Raw genomic sequence first — 17117 nt, forward strand, 5'->3', positions numbered from 1 at the left:
TGCTCTCAGACCACCCGTAGCACTGACACACGCACGCTCGCACAAATACACGTGTGCGCGCGTGCACACACACGACTTCAGCCACACCAGAGTGCCTGATGTACTCATAACAGCATAACAGTTACGCCCATGTCAGAGTCCCGGTGGTGGGAGAACACGGGGCAGGTGGTGTACAATCAGGCAGCTTTGGCTCTGGTAGACCTCAGGAAGTGTGTATGGAGAGAGCAGGTACATGGCAGGTGTGGTGTTAACAAGCGGCCAGGGAGGGTCATGACGGTCACGTGGAGTGTCAAACAGTCGCGTGGCTGGTCTTGGACAGTCACGTGGAGGGTCGAACAGTCACATGGCTGGTCTTGACGGTCACGTGGAGGGTCGACCGGTCACGTGGCTGGTCGACCGGTCACGTGGCTGGTCTTGATGGTCACATGGAGTGTGAAACAGTCACGTGGCTGGTCTTGATGGTCACGTGGAGGGTCGAACAGTCACATGGCTGGTCTTGACGGTCACGTGGCTGGTCGACCGGTCACGTGGCTGGTCGACCGGTCACGTGGCTGGTCTTGATGGTCACATGGAGGGTCAAACAGTCACATGGCTGGTCTTGACGGCCGTGTGGAGGGTCGAACAGTCACGTGGCTGGTCCTGACGGTCACATGGAGGGTCGAACAGTCATGTTGACTGGTCTTGACGGTCACGTGGAGGGTCAAACAGTCACACTTTAGTTGGACTTTGTTATAGTGGTGCCGATAATGATGACCAGTCAACAGCTTTTACACAGTGTCACACATGACTCCTCTCTGTCTTTAACACACACACAGGCAACATTCCTGTCAATTTATCTTTATATCTTTACTTATTTATTTATTCATTTAATTGGTCCTTGAATTTAGCAGTGCATGAGCAATTTCCCCATAGCCTAGAGGGGAAATCTGATGTATTTAATTGGTATCATGACCATGCGTGCGTGTGTATGTGTGTGTGTGTGTGTTGTGCCTGTTTACACTCACTGTCAACACTTGAGCATATGGTATGGCATACGTGTAGAATATGTGTAGAGACCATCTGTCAGAGAGACGCGCTGTGTGTTTGTGGTCAAGCCTTTTTCTTGTGTGCATCTCACAAAAGCTTGGCTTTACGTCTCCATCCGTGTTTTGCAAATCACAGTTATTCCAAACACTGTGTCTGTCATAATGACTGCTGGAATAAACCGAATGTGGTAAAACATCTCTGGTCTTGTTGGCCTTCCACCGTTTGTCACGGTCCTCACTAAGTAGGTTGGAGAGGTTTGGGAAGTTGTACCCGTCGCAGTAACAGAAACTCCCTGCAAAGTGCTGGGATTGTTTTCTCACAAGCCCAGAGTAAGAGCCTTGATTCACACTGGAAACTTTTGCATCCCGTCGTTCTCCAAGTTTTACGTAGTTATAGGGTTTTCTTCTTCGGTGGTTATTTGTTCTAACGTTTTTCATCTTGAGAAACTGCATCTGTCTCCTGCTGCTGTAGTCAGATCTGCCTTCTGTCTGTGTCTTTCTCCAATGCTTTAACTTAAATGTTGCATCCTGTATGCAGGTCTGGTATCTGCCAGCTTCCAAATGCTTTCTCCTCTCTGTAAAACAGCCAGCTATGCAGAAGCCTAACTAATCAATAAAGAAAACCGTGGCCAACAGTTTTTATTATTGATGTTATCAATGACTTTGATTAGTTGTAGCCCTATTAAGGAGCATATTGTGGATGAGTCTTAATCTTTTTCCATTACTGTTTCAAGGTTTTGTGGCCCCTGGGCACTTGGGCTTGGTCCACGGTGTAAACGCACCCTTACACCAGCACTGCCGGCCCAATTAACCCTCCAATTAGATCGTTAATCTGTGTCGCTAGAAACCGAGCTGACAGCTGGCAGGGGGCTGTTTGGTCCTGGAGGAAGAAATGGCGCTATCTCATAATTGCTGCTCATTGTGTTGGGTGTGTTTGTGTGGGTGTGTGTGTGGGGGGGGGGGTATGTGTGTGTAAGAAAGTTTGAGAGAGAGGTAGAGAATGAGAGAATGGGTGTCTGATTTAATGTGCATTTGAGTCTACACCTGCCTATTTGCAAATGATTTATGCTTGTCCAAGCATGATGTGTGATTGTGGGAGAGTTTGTGTGTGTGTGTGTGTGTGTGTGTGTGTGCTAGCGTGGTTGTGGCAGACTTCAGCCAGACGGATCAGAAGGGTTCAGTGAAGCAGCGTGTGTGCGGGAGCGTGCAGGTCACAGAGTTGATCTGTGTGGTGTCAGGAGGTGCCGGACATTGGCATAGGCAAGCCGGGCAGCCGGCATCAGAGCACATGGCACTGGACATGGATTAAGGGCTGTCATCACTCTCTCCCCGTGGAGGTATATTTAGTCCCTCTATCATGGAAATGTTTCACTGGTGTAGAGGAGTTGAACCAGACAGGAGCCACATGCTCTGTGGCTCTCTCTCTCTCCCGGTGAGGAGTGCCTCTCCGTGTCTCTCCCGGTCTACGGAGCAAGCGGAACCTGATCCCGGACCTTTCTCTGCGCAGCTTCGGTCAGGAGCACATACAGAAGCAGGAAATGTGTTCTCCTTCCTCCGATATAGAAGGAAGGTTGTGAAGATTAGAGGAGATTAGGGAGTAATCACTCCAACACATTCAGGGACCAAACAATAGCGCCAGAGCGTGTCTTCCCTGCCTTGGCCATTCTGTGCCTGCTTTAGCTGGCCAAGTCCTTCACATCTGCTGATAAAATGGCAACCGCTCTGACTGCTGCAGTCTTTTAATGCCAGGAAGTCAGATTTAAACATTAAAGTGGATGTTTGCTCTTGTTTTAGGAGCTGTTGGAGGGTACAGGGAATGGTGTGTGTGTGTGTGTGTGTGTGTGTGTGTGTGTGTGTGTGTGTTGCTTTCCAGTTTAATGGTATGAATGTTTGATAAATTGGTGTCTTCATGGAGAGACTCAAAAAGACCCTCTAAAACATCACTGTTTTCTCGGAGTCTCTCTCTCTCTCTCTCTCTCTCTCTCTCTCTCTCACTCACACACACCCTCGCTGTCACTCTGTCACTAAGCCATGGGGCATCTCCTCCTGCAAGAAGTGCCCACCCTGGCGACGCTCTAATGGAGTTCAGGTCTCTGGCGGGCTGGCGGTGGGCAGGAGAAATGGATGGCTCGACTATCTGGCCTCAGTAGCGCATTGGTGCTGATTCCCTAAGAACCACGGCCAGGACAGCCCATCCATCAGGCTTGAGCCAGGGCCCTGCCTTCTCTGACCGGCACAGACGCCACCACTGTCGCCGAGCCGACCAGTACGCTCCCATCGGCACTTTATAACGGCCGTACGTCACTGGGGATACTGGTGTTATCAGCACATTATGGTTACTGTGCTGATATCCACTAACTCACGCCTAGTTCCTCGGCGCTGTAACGATGCTCTCTGCCGTCAGGCGGAGGAAGAGTTGGGGGGTTTTTCCCCCTCAGCGAGTACCAGCGTTTGTTTAGACGGGACGCCACATTGCACTTTTAACAGGAAATGAATGCAGCGTGCGTTTGTATCGATATTTAATTAGAGTTGTTGAAGTCGTCCTGGCCTGTATGCAGCACAGCTGAGCTGACACGTTACACACTTAACGCGTGCGCCTGGACATGTGTTTGCTTGGGACACAACTGGACCAGGATGGAGTGGAACCAGTGCTTGACACAGCTGTCCAGTGTGTAGAGCGGCGCAAACGCTAACTAATCTTACACCCTATCTCCAAAACACTCACACATTCACTCTCGCGTGCAGATGACATGCAGTCTGAACAGCCACACAAACCTCTACATACCGAACTAAAACCTGTGGCCAGTGTGTTGGAGTTAAACTCGCTCACAGGGCAGCCCTCGTCACTCGCACTGACGAGTGCGTTTCCTTGGATGCGTGTGTTGGTTTTATTCTCCTTTGCTGTTTAATCAGCACACAGGACATGTTGATGTTACACAGGTGTGTGTTTAGGAGCAGCTGTAAAGCCCTAAAGGCTATGAAGTGTCTGTACGATCGATCCCTTCTAGACTCCCCGAGACCTGGCGTGACCTGGCATGACCTTAGCGAACTGGAGGGCTGTTTCCTGCACTACTGTGCACATGCATGGTCTTTGCTCCCTTTACGCACTGCTAAAAATAAAATCAGCACATCTGGCTTGTCGTCATGGTGTTTCTGAGTGCACACCGCGTGACCCCTTGGCCCATATCCATGTCCGTTCCCAGAGGTCGAGACTTGGAGACCCAGCCATGCCGTTAGCTCACGCTCCGGCCCGCTGGGGCAGGTGGTTTCTGGGTGCTAGCCCAGCACGAGTCCCCCTTGGTCAGCAGTGCCGCCCCGGCCCCCGGGCTGGCTGGCTGTGCCGATGCCTGCCTATGGCTGGGCGGAGTTCATGTCTGTCCGAACGTGTGAGGAGACCTCGACGCTCACTGAAGTGTTCATCTCCTCAGGCTACACCGAGGCCACCGTCAGGAAGATGAGTGTTGGGTCAAAGTTTATTTGACGCTATATGAGTCGCCTTCACAACACAGTACTCTGAGATTAACTTTGAACCGATGATTATGCTAGCAAATAATTTAAAGTATTATTACAGTCGTTGAGTGTGTGTGTGTTTATACACAGGCTGCTCTGACTATGAGCCTCAGTCCTGCATGATGCTCTGGTTACTTTTGAACCAAATTGTGAATAATTAACAATCTGCTTAGAAGCTTTACTGGCTAGAGTTCAGCCAGCACGGCCTGTTTCCAGGTGGGTGGGTGTGGGTGTGTGGGTGTGTGCTCCTGCACTGCGCTACAGAGAGGGTGCATTGGGATGCTGATTCTGAGATGTGTTGCTAAAATTCCAGCTACTAAGATCGAGAACCGGCATAAAAACAGTCAGCTGGGAGAGGTGGAGCAGGTGTGTGTGTGCGTGTGCGTGTGTGCGTGTGCGTGTGTGCGTGTGTGCGTGTGTGTGTGTGTGTGCGCGTGTGTGTGTGTGTGCGTGTGTGTGTGCGTGCGTGCATGCACGCACCTGACCCAGACTCCTGCCTGTAAGGTAGCTGCTGCCGGCCAAGCAACTGGCTCATGCGCTTGTGAACTTGTGAGCACGCCATGACTCGATGCTTTGGGGGACCCACTTAACTGCTCAAGTCTGGGCTAGACAGAGACGCCTGAGTCACCACCTGAATACGTGTGTGTGGGGGGGGGATGAGTTAGATTTATGGGGTCATCACTAATCTGTTATCAAGCTGTTTCCAGTCTTCATTTGGTATTCAGACAGATCTCTCCAGTTATGCCCTTTCCCATGATGCATTTCTGCATTTGTGAAGTGTCTTGTATTGGGGGAGCCCTAAGTTCCACTATACCCTGTTCACTCATATAATCACTCACCGTGAGGTATGTTTCTGTGCCCTGTGCTAACTGATGGGAGTGTGTAACTGTAGTGTCTCTCCGTGTTCTGTTGAGTGTGTGGGTCTGTAGTGAGTGCTCATTGATCGCTGGCTAAGCACACAGCAACCAGAGTCTCTCCAAAACCCTGTTTGGCAGGTGTGTGTGAGTAAGGCTCATCTCTCCTTGGTCTTCTCACCGGTCTGTTACGGACCTACAGCTTGCCAGTAAAGCGCTACGCATTCCTTAAACCTCCGTATCAGAACACGGGCGCTTGCGTTTTGGATTGATTTGATTTTGTGCGGCTCTGGCAAGGTCAACACTACCGCAGTAAATTTGGTACAGGGTAGAGGTTCATTTTGCCCCGGACAGGTTAGAAGCCCAAAAATCCAAGCCTTGCTGTGTCCTCGGAGAATCTCCCTGGGCGCGTTGCCTCGCCGTGCACCGCAGGTGCTGCGTGTGTGATATGTCCATCCTGTCTCTGTGCACCATTGAGAATGTTTCCCCTCGGCACGTTTCCAACGTCGAGCTTCTTGTCTCCACAGACAGACTCCCCCTGCACACGCCCACCGTGACTGACTGGATTCAGTGGAAATCGAGTGTCTTCTCAGCGTCTGTCTGAAAGGAAGCATTCATTATCAGCAGTGATTTTGGTGTGTGTTTGCTAAACAAGTGGTTGAATGGGCATGAAAGGGGTGTGGATTTCTGATACCATATGCTTGTGTTCAGTGATTACAGTCTGTGGAGGCTGCGCAAGCCCCTCTGCTCACTCGGACAGCTGCTGTCTACAAACAGGCCCCAGCTCTGTTCTCTAGCCCCGGATTGCTCAGGCTTTGGCTGCAGATCTTTGGGTGTACCCCTGCCCCCACCACTCAGAAACACTGTCCAGGGAATGTTTTGACTCTCTTCTTATGAACATGATTATGGAATCACATCTTTTAATTTGTAATGTCACTGGAGCTGCACACCCCCCCCCCGCCATAAGACTTGTTTAAAACGCATTCTTGAGTTTAAATGGCAGAAAGCAGTCAGAGTGCAGCGCACCCTTTTAAAAACCATTTGAGCGCTCCAGTTGCCTAATTAACAACTCAAGCACTAAAGTGTTCATCAGGGCCTTTTTGCGTGCGTGTGTGCTTGTGCATTTCCATATTGCACAAGAACAAGAATATCTTCTCTTAAAAGAATGCTTGCTGCACAGACATCAGTCCTGACTACAGATTATATAATGTACTGTAATCTATTGTACATATATACACGTCATTTATGTTCTGATTCTCCTTTTGTTAAATTCTTGCTCCAGTTTCCGTGGTTCATGTGAATGGCACGTACCTCCTGATCCAAGAAAAGGGGAACTGACTATGAAAATCAGCTCACTGTTAATACACATTACTTTGTCTTTAACGGCCTGATTATACTGAAAAAATATAATTTTGCGGTAAAGTTGATATTGCAGTAATATTGATGCATACTTCAGTTCTGAATATATGCTTTGCAATATATTAAAAACACTCAACTCCTTGGAGAAGATGAGATGAAGATTGGTCTGTTATTTTTGACAGTATTAATTATGCATGTTGAATAATGTCAGTGATGCGATTCATCAGAACGTGGAGTGAGTGCTCATCTGCCATGTCTGAAATCTGTCAGGACATGCTGTGATTCGTATGAGAGCTCATTTGCATATCGCAGGCCTCCATGATATTTTAGTTTTGCGAAATCAATTAACAGAAAGACATTTTGTGCAGTTGTGTTTCTGTCTTTGATTCTCTTGTGCATTTTTCTTCTTTCCCTTTTCTACCAGACTCACATCCTGTCTGGACAAACCTGAGCTATTGTTCGTCACGGAGCCACTTTTCAAGAGGAGATGCACGAGCATAGATCTTCGTGAGGCAGAGGAGTGTGGATCCTCGTGGAACCATCTTTCCTACCTACCTCCTCTTCTGCCCTCCACCCTTCTTTACTGTCACACAGACTCCGCGATTCACAGATTTACAGGCAGATGGACAAATGACGGCTGTGAGTTTAAGATCTGACTGCTGAGGGTATTCGTCACACTGCGCCCCCCCTTTGTAAGGCCTGAATGCGTGTGAATGGGATAGAAACCCAGCAGCTTTCCCACTAGGGCTTCTGGGAATGGTAAGATGAGCGACTCCAAGCGATGATGATGGCTAAAAAACAGGACGCCCGGGCACCAACCTACAACCTGGCTGTGGTGGGTTTGTCCGGGACCGAGAAGGAGAAAGGCCAGTGCGGGGTCGGAAAGTCCTGCCTCTGCAATCGCTTTGTCCGCCCCAGTGCCGACGACTTTTATTTGGACCACACCTCCGTTCTGAGCACTAGTGACTTTGGTGGTCGGGTGGTGAACAATGACCACTTTCTGTTCTGGGGTGAAGCAGCTAGGCTGTTGGAGGAAGGACCAGAGTGTCGAATGCATGTGGTGGAACAGACGGAGTTCATCGATGATCAAACGTTCCAGCCACATCGGAGCACCGCTCTGCAGCCCTACATCAAGAGAGCCGCGTCCACCAAACTGGCCTCCGCTGAAAAGCTCATGTATTTCTGCACCGATCAGCTGGGTCTTGAGCAGGACTTTGAGCAGAAACAGATGCCTGAGGGAAAGCTCCTGGTCGACGGCTTCCTTCTCTGTGTAGACGTAAGCAGGGGCATGAACCGGAATTTTGACGACCAGATGAAGTTTGTCACAAACTTGTATAACCAGTTAGCGAAGACTAAGAAACCAGCTGTACTGGTCTTGACCAAGTGTGATGAAGGAGTTGAGCGGTACATCAAGGATTCCCACACTTTTGCATTGACCAAGAAAAATCTGCAGGTTGTTGAGACGTCTGCGCGCTCCAATGTCAATGTGGACCTTGCCTTTCTTACCCTGGTGCAACTGATTGACAAGAGTCGAGGTAAGCCAAAAATCATTCCATATTTTGAGGCCCTTAAACAGCAGAGCCAGCAGATTGCATCTGCTAAAGACCGCTATGAGTGGCTGGTCAGTTGCATTGTCAAGAATCACAACGAGACCTGGCCAATCGTCAACCGCAGAATGCTGACCTCCCCTGAATACAAAGAATATGTCTTCCTTGAGGGTACTTCCAAAGCCAAGAAACTGTTTCAGCAACACGTGCATAGGCTCAAACAGGAACACGTAGAAAAGAGACGCAAGATCTACCTTAGCGCGCTTCCTCACGCCCTGTGTACTTTGCTACCAGACTTGGATGAGATTGACCATTTGAGTTGGTCAGGAGTACAGAAGGTTCTGGAAACGAAGAGGGAGTTCTCTCACTGGTTTGTCATATTAGACGACACACCGTGGGAAACCACTGTGCATATCGATAACATGGATGATAACCGCATCCCTCAGGACCTTTTGGAAACCCCAGCAGCAGAGGTCATCTATGAGGGTCATTTGGAGCACCTGCGTAACGAGCGAAAACGGGCAGAGATGCGTCGGGAGTTTAAGGAGAGGCTGGTTACGTCGCCGTTTATTACCCCCGGCAAACCCTGGGAGGAGGCGCGCAGCTTCATCATGAACGAGGAGTTCTACCACTGGCTGGAGGAATCTGAGTATCTCGATATGTACAACAAGCATCAGAAGGAGATTATTGACCGAGCCAAAGAGGACTTCCAGGAGCTTTTGTTGGAGTACTCTGAGCTGTTCTACGAGCTTGAGGTGGATGCTAAACCCAGTAAAGAGAAAATGGGGGCCATCCAAGAGTTTCTTGGAGAGGAACAGAGATTTAAGGCCCTCCAAAAGCTTCAGGCAGAGCGTGACGCCCTGGTGCTCAAGCACATCCATTTTGTGTACCACCCAACTAAAGACACTTGCCCTAACAGTCCAAATTGTGTGGACAGCAAGATTGAGCAGATTCTAGCCACTAGATTTCCCACCCGCTATTCATCTGATGCTAGCTTAAAGTCGCAGTGTGGTGAGGGAAAGGTAGACAGGATCAATCTTGTAATCCTTGGCAAAGATGGATTAGCAAGAGAGTTAGCCAATGAGATCAGAGCAATGTGCACAAGTGATGACCGGTACGTGCTGGATGGAAGGATGTATGAGCTCACCCTTCGCCCTATAGAAGGCAATGTACGTCTACCAGTTAACTCCTTTCACACACCGACGTTTACACCACACGGCTGTCTGTGCCTGTACAATTCTAAGGAATCGTTGTCCTACGTCGTTGAAAGCATTGACAAACTTCGGGAGTCGACCACCGGCCGAAGGGACAACAGCTTAGCTCAGCTCCCCCTCTCTCTTTTGTTGGTCACCAAGCGTGGTGTTGGATCAATTGGGGACATCGGGGGGGAAACTGCTCAGAGTTTGATCTCGCAGGGGCAGCAGGTTGCTAGCAAACTGCAGTGCACTTACTTGGACCCTGCATCCCCAGGTGTCGGATATGGGCGCAATGTCAACGAAAAGCAAATCAACCAAGTCCTCAAAAGCCTCCTGGAGTTGTCGAGACCCCCTGGCCCTCTGGCAAGTGGCTCTCCTCCTTCGCACACCCCACCAGCACGTTTCAGAGACTCTCACGCTCAGCAGACCTCAGACTTGCACATCGTCATGTGCCTTATGTGTGGTGACACCTACGATGTGGACCAGCTTTTGTCACCTTTCCTACTTCCACAACACTGTAAGCCTTCCACCCAACTATCCAGTGGCACCTCCGTGTTATTGGACCTTACTGTCGGTTGCCAGAGGCAAACCATTGACCTAACTGTACTGTCATACCACTCATCTTTCTCCTTGCGCAAGAACCAACTGGTACATGGGTACATTGCAGTGTACTCGGCTAAACGCAAGGCTTCCATGGAAACACTTTGCGCCTTCTTGTGCGAGGTCCAGGACATTATTCCTGTGCAGATGTTGGCAGTTGGGGAGAAGCAGGCCGAGCTGACGGAACTGGAGATAGCCAGAGAGCAGCTAGTCCAGGGCCAGGAGTTGGCTCATGAAATCGAAGGGCGTTTCAGTTCGATTGTGTGCGGGTCTGGTGGTGTTGTGGGTGGCTTGCATCGGATAGACCTCTTCCTGCCTTTCCTAAAGGAAGTAGCTGAAAAAAGGACTATTGTGGAGGCCTCACATATGTACGACAATGTGGCAGAAGCCTGCAGTACTAATGAGAATGTCCATTCCCCGCGATGCGCATCACCCAGCACCACCCTGTTGGACTCGGAAGATGATGTCGAGCCCTCACCACCATATCCAACCCTTAGAGATGATGTCACCCTGACACATGGCGGGAGCTTCAAACTCACTGACCTGGAGGGCAGCGATGCCTTCAGTGTCCTCTCTGAGATCAGCACCTTTGAGATCAAACTCAACAACAAAGTCCCACCTCAGGTGCGGCCCAAGCCGACGTTTGACTTTCGCAAAGTTAGTTTTGGATCCTACATGGATCCAGGAGGTAACAGACGTTCTCTGCCATCAGTCACGTGGGCACCAGGAAGTGACGGAGGTTACGACCCATCTGACTATGCCGAGCCAATGGACGCTGTAGCCAAGCCGCGGCCCTCGGAAGAGGAGAACATATACTCCGTACCTCACGACAGCACACAGGGAAAGATCATCACTATCCGCAATGCGAATAAGAGTCATTCTAATGGTGGGGGCAATGGGTCAGACAGTGAGGCTGATAGCAGCTCGCTGGAGCGCAGGCGCAAGCTGTCGGCCCTTGGGGTTAAGCCACGGCTGTATCGCGACCGTTCTAAACGCTTGGGCAAGTTCAGCAGCTTCCGCACGAGCTTCATCGGCAGTGATGACGAGCTCGGAGGTCCGCCCAAGACCAAAGAGGACGACACGGGGGTGCTGAAAGGAGACAGTTCCCTGACTGAGGAGGGTGAGGACCCCAAGAGAAGAAACATCCTGAGGAGTCTACGTAGAACTACCAAGGTGAGTTTCAACCTGCATGTGTGTGTCAAGTGAGGATAGTGGCAGTTCAGTGGTTAAAGTCGGAAGGTTGCTTGTTCAAGCCCCACCACTGCCAAGCTGCTGCTGTTGGGCCCTTGAGCAAGGCCATCAGCCCTCAGTTGTTCATAATTGTAAGTTGCTTTGGATAAAAGTGCCAATCAAATTATTTAAATGTTCTGTCTGAGAAGAATCAAATCCTGGTATGCTTTGATTTTGATAAATATAATATCTTGATATAATAATAAAATATGAAATATCCACTTTCACATATAGGCACCATATGCTTTCTGTAGCTGATGATGTCCAGGATGGTAGTTAAGAGGTATTGGGGCATATTGCTCAATGTAAATTAGTTTCATCTTATTTTGTGATAGCTTGCTGAGGGACCTGCTTCAGATCCCACTACAGCATTTCAGTTCAACAGAAATGAACAGAACTCTGATGTGACGTTCCAACATACAGAATTTCTTTTAGCTGAGCCACTCTGTTGAGGAGTTGCCCCTGTGTTTGGATTGTTGTCATGACACCCTGACATCCTGCTGTGGAACTCCTCATACAGCTTGCAAGCTGTCCAGGCACTGAAGCAACCCCACTCCACTATACTTCCTCCATTGGTTTGGGGATATGCAGTCCATTAAAGGTTCCTTTTACCAGAAAGCTTTGTTTTTTCTTCCACAGTCACTGGTGGCCAGACTTTGAGTTTGGTTGGTTGGTTGTTTGTTTGTTTGTAGCTTTCCTTTTGGTGTTCCCACTTTTGTTCAGTGTTTTCTAATAGTAGTCTCATGAACACAGATGTTATGGAGAGTAGCGGCTGGCAGACCCTTAGCGGTCACCCCAGGGGTCTTAGTCACTGGTGAGGATTCTTCTATGTGCACATACACTGTTGCGGGTCAGCCTCTCCTCGACAGAGTAGTGACAGGGCTCCGTCTCTTCCATCTGCCTCCAGTATGACTCCCTGTGGGATCTTTAGAAATCCTTTTGTATTTCCGTCTACTCTGATTAGCTTAAACGACGTGCCCACTGAGGTGCTTGAAAAGAATACAGTAATAATAATAATGGGGCCATTTAAAGGGCTATTACACTTACCACCACAGAATTCTAGCAGGTGACCAGATGGCTATTTTGTGTGAGAGCAGGTTAAACCCACACCTGTATAGTTCAGAACTTCAGATTCTCCTCTCCTGATGAGAGAATTTTATTAGAGGTTAAATTACTTTTTTGAGCAATCACTATGATTGTTTAAACCATGTCTTTAGACCAGGCACCTTCATTAAAAGCAATAAATGTGCATTGTCTTTATTTATTACGAGGTTGAAGATTACTCAAATTACAGTTTAGCAAGGAACTGTAGGCTTTAGTGACTTGAATTGACAGTTTGATGTGTAACCTGCAGTTACGATTAACAGATGAGACATTCACATTATTGTAAAGATACAATAGGACATAATTTAAACCACAGATTAGTAGTGTGTTTGTGTCTAAAATGTTCTCTCTGCTAATTAATTACTCTGACATTAAAATTAATCACTTTCCAACTTAATTTATTCAAGTACCCAAGTGGCACAAATGCCTGAATCAGAGTGATTAGAAACAAACTACTGTTGTTTTGGGCCACCACCATTTAAAAAGAGTGAGCAAGAGAAAGGAAAAAAAAGAAAACCCTGTGTGTTGCTCTTTTAAATGCAGTGTGGCTTTGATTACCCTAAACCCTGTACCCCAAATCCTGTACCCCATACCCTAAACCCTGCACCCTAAACCCTGTACCCTGTACCATAAACCCTGCCCCCAAACCCTGTACCCTAAACCCTGTACTCTAAACCCTGTACCCTGTATCATAAACCCTGCCCCTAAACCCTGTACCCTAAACCCTGAACTTATACCTTGAGCATTTATTAGTGATCTTCAAATGACTGATTACCTTAAACCCTGTACCCCAAATCCTGTACCCTGCACCCTAAGCCCTGTACCCTAAACCCTGTACCCTGTACCATAAACCCTGCCCCCAAACCCTGTACCCTAAACCCTGTACTCTAAACCCTGTACCCTGTATCATAAACCCTGCCCCTAAACCCTGTACCCTAAACCCTGAACTTATACCTTGAGCATTTATTAGTGATCTTCAAATGACTGATTACCTTAAACCCTGTACCCCAAATCCTGTACCCTGCACCCTAAACCCTGTACCCTGCACCCTAAGCCCTGTACCCTAAACCCGGTACCCTGTACCATAAACCCTGTACCCTAAACCCTGCCCCCTGAACTTATACCTTGAGCATTTATTAGTGCTCTTCAAATGACTGTTTGCCTGATTGGCAAAAAGCAATGAAAGTTGCCCGTGTGTGTCGCAGTGACACGCACACATACACACACACACAAACACACACACACACACAGTGTTTGAATTATGATTAGGATGTCCCAATATGAATGGGGCTCTTTTCCTGGAAATATTTAAAGTGATTTATAAAACTGGTAGAGAGATGATCTGCAGATTTGACGAATGTACTGTTCTCCAGTTAATGGGCTCAGCTGTGTGCGCATGAATTATGTAAATGTGTAAATGTCAGAGAGGAAATTGGTTATTTTATTTGATTTTGAACTAGAAGTACACAAACATGTTCCCCATCTGTTGTCAAAAGCTATTCGACGTTTCTGAACGTACCCCATTCTTTAGGACCTGCTATTAATCTGTGCTTTGTAAACACAGCATGGCAGGAATATTTACAACTGGCCTAATCAAAACTCCCCAGCTGCTGTGATTTGAAGCTGTCTGAGTTTTGTGACCACAGACACGCATGCGTCTCTCGGTATCGCAGAGTACACTTGTTCTTTTGTCAATCTCTCAGCCCATAGTTCAGGCCATCTGAGGCTTTGGTTCCACCTGAGTGCTTTTCTCTGCATTTCGCCTGTTTAGCACTGTACGATATTTAGGGCCATATGAACTCCCCCCAACTTCCTCTCTCTCGCTCTCTCTGTCTGTCTCTATCACACACATGCTCTGTCACACACTCACACACCCTCCACTACTCTCTCAAACATTTTTCGCTGCTGTGCTTTAGCCAGGATTAAAGCAAACGTGACTTCCATGCGTTCTAATCACAAATTACAAACCCTGTACTGGTGTCTGATGGGTTGTTCTTTCCAACATACTTTAAAAACAAACAAACAAAAAAACAGACATTGCAGGAGAGCCAGTTGCCATTTTAGACACTTTAGGACAGGAACCGGTCTACCTGCGTGCCATTGTCCGGCCCCGCCCAGCTGCATCTGGCCCCGCCCAGCTACGTCCGGCCCCGCCCATCCCCACTCTCAGCCTTTGCTACTGTTCGGTGACTCGGATAAACTCCTGGGTCCATTTCTCCCCCTGGTCGAGTGCTACGAGGCACTATAGTGAAAGTAGAAGGAGGAATGTTTCGTAGGAACCTGTTGTTTAGTGTTTATCTCAAACTTGGCTCTCGGATCAGATTCTAATTTTAAGTGTAATAAAAACTGCATGTGCTGTGGTGTAAGCTCTTGGGTTTGATGCGTGTAGACCCAGAGCTTCAGCGACGTTGGAGCTCGTTAGTGCTTCTGCAAAGGCTGGAGGCATGTGCTTGGTTTGTCCTATGAAAGCAAAGCCCAGTAAGAGGACAGTGTCCCCTCTCCAGTGTCCAATCTCTGTTGTTTCTGTTCATGCCTTCATTACTGCAGTGGAGTTACTATATAACTGTTAGCTTAAATCACCTCTGTCTCATCAATCATCAGAGACACATCCATAAAGAACCACATTAGTCCTCTAGCCCCAAGGGACTGTACTGGTTTAAGCTGTACAGCAGAGACCAACCAGTTGTTCAGGTCTCTCTGCCTTTCCTGTGTGCATGTATTCACACGCACGCGCACACACTCGATCTCAAACACACACAGGATCGTGTGTGTGTGTGTGCGCTCACGTCGCACGACTGATTGACTGTTTGACTTTCTCTCGACCATAAACACATTATTTGTACATAAAGGTAGCAGTTGTGCTCTGAGTGCAGGGTAATTGGGGTAATTGATGCTCCAGCCCAGAGCTGAGGGAGCTACTGAGTCGGCCAGCAGGAGAGACGCATCTGCTCCACGCGCACATCGACCTTTAGATGCAATTAGTGTGTATGGAAGTGCATGTGTAGTGGAGGAGTACGGCAGTCGTTTGATGTCAGTCCCGACTTCGCGCTCAGTGTGGGACCGTGTGTGTGTTTGCGTGTGTGTGCGCACGTGCGTGTGCGCGTGTGTGCGTGCGTGTGCGTGTGCGAGTGCATGTGCGTGTGTGTGTGTGCACGCGTACAAAGTGTGGCACAGACTGGAAATACAGGACCTGCACTAGTACGCAACAGATCTCTCTCTCTCTCGCGCTCTCTCTCTCTCTCTCTCTCTCTTTCACTCTTTCACTCTCTCTCTCGCTCTCTCTTTCACTCTCTCTCGCTCTCTCTTTCACTCTCTCTCTTGCTCGCTCTCTCTCTCTCTCTCTCTCTCTCTCTCCCTCTCTCTCCCTCTCTCTCACTCTCTATCTTTCACTCTCTCTCTCTCTCTCTCTCTCTCTCTCTCTCTCTTTCCCTCAGTTCAAGGTAGCTTTGTTGGCATGACTATACCAGGTACAATTTCACTATTATACCTGACACGATTTTGAACATGATGCTTTCCAGGGTAATAGAAGTAATTAATAAGTAAATAAATAAATAGGAAGGAAGTGACAATAAATTATAATAAACTACAAAAACAACAGTATTAAAAACAACAGTAAACATGGTAATGGAATAAAGACAGTTATTATACAGTGAGAGGTGTGGTGTGTGTATTGGTGTAGTGTGTTACTCACCATTTCCCAGGTGGTGACATTTTTTACAGTGAGAGGTTGTGTTTCGTTCTCTAAGGATAACTTGCAGTTCTTTTTTTTTAAGATTGGGGGAGAATTTCAAAATGGTTGAGGGTACTATTAAATTTTACTGTGACATTTGGCCGAATCTGTGTGAGTTTTTCCCAGTGGAGGAGAAATTGCTGTTCTGTCTGGACCTCACCGTTCTCCCAGTGACCACACGGTCTTCTGTCTCTGGGCAGCCAGGTTTGTTTGTATCTGCCCATTTCTCTCTCTCTCGCTATCTCTCTCTGCCTCTCACGGTGCTGCAGACACATGACGCTACGCTGCGGAACTTTTGTGTGTTTTGGGTGGCGGGGCGTGGAGGCGGGTGGAGGTGGGTGGAGGAGGGGGGGATAATAAGAGAACAGGGCTGCTGCTGCATTTCTGTGCACAGCTTCAGATCTTGGACTCACGACGTGCTACTGTACCACAGCCAGCGCACTACAGTGAGTGTCCTACAGCTAATGGAGAAAGCAGGTGTGGCCAGGGTGATCCAGCGTGAAGTGTCCTGTCTTCCCTTTAAGATCTTGAGTGGTGAAGCTCTACCAAAGACCGTTCCCATCACACTCCTCTCGGAGACTCCCAGAGACGGATGGCCGTGCTTGGGGAGCCCCTTCCTCACATTTATGTTTATATACGTGTGTGTGAAGATGGTGGAGGCGGGGTAGAGGTGTGTGAGACGTGTACGAATAGAACACAGAGCAGCCCACAAACTGGAGTTATAAGACACTGTGTTCATTCAAGGCTGTTGGCTTTGGGATTCTGTGTTTTGTGTCCCATTCTGCTGTTTGTGTGAATAATGGTGTGTGCATGTGTGTGTGTTTCCCTTCCTGCATTGCAGAAAACGAGGCCCAAGCCCCGCCAGTCTGTCTCCAAGCCCCTGGAGAGTAACTACTTCGGCGTCCCGCTGGCCAACGTGGTCACACCCGAACGCCCCATTCCTCTCTTCATCGAGAAGTGCA

The 17117-nt window shown here is 48.5% G+C and overlaps 1 protein-coding gene across 3 annotated transcripts in view; it reads left to right on the forward strand.

Annotated features, from left to right (window-relative positions):
- Positions 1–17117, forward strand: part of arhgap35a (Rho GTPase activating protein 35a) — a 55605-nt gene that overhangs the window by 19406 nt on the left and 19082 nt on the right. For 2 of the 3 annotated variants that reach the window (XM_081700423.1, XM_081700424.1), the window contains 2 exons: positions 7173–11264; positions 16997–17117. The exon at positions 16997–17117 is cut by the window's right edge and continues 21 nt beyond it. In XM_081700423.1, coding sequence (XP_081556549.1) covers positions 7530–11264; positions 16997–17117 — 3856 coding nt within the window. In that variant the 5' untranslated portion in view covers positions 7173–7529. Of the gene's footprint in view, positions 1–5916; positions 6025–7172; positions 11265–16996 lie in introns of those variants that run through there. The other variant, XM_035533924.2, reaches the window with a different exon arrangement.

Source organism: Electrophorus electricus, chromosome 17 (genome assembly GCF_041902795.1).
Source record: "Electrophorus electricus isolate QZ-2024a chromosome 17, ASM4190279v1, whole genome shotgun sequence".
Classification (NCBI taxonomy): Eukaryota; Metazoa; Chordata; class Actinopteri; order Gymnotiformes; family Gymnotidae; genus Electrophorus; species Electrophorus electricus.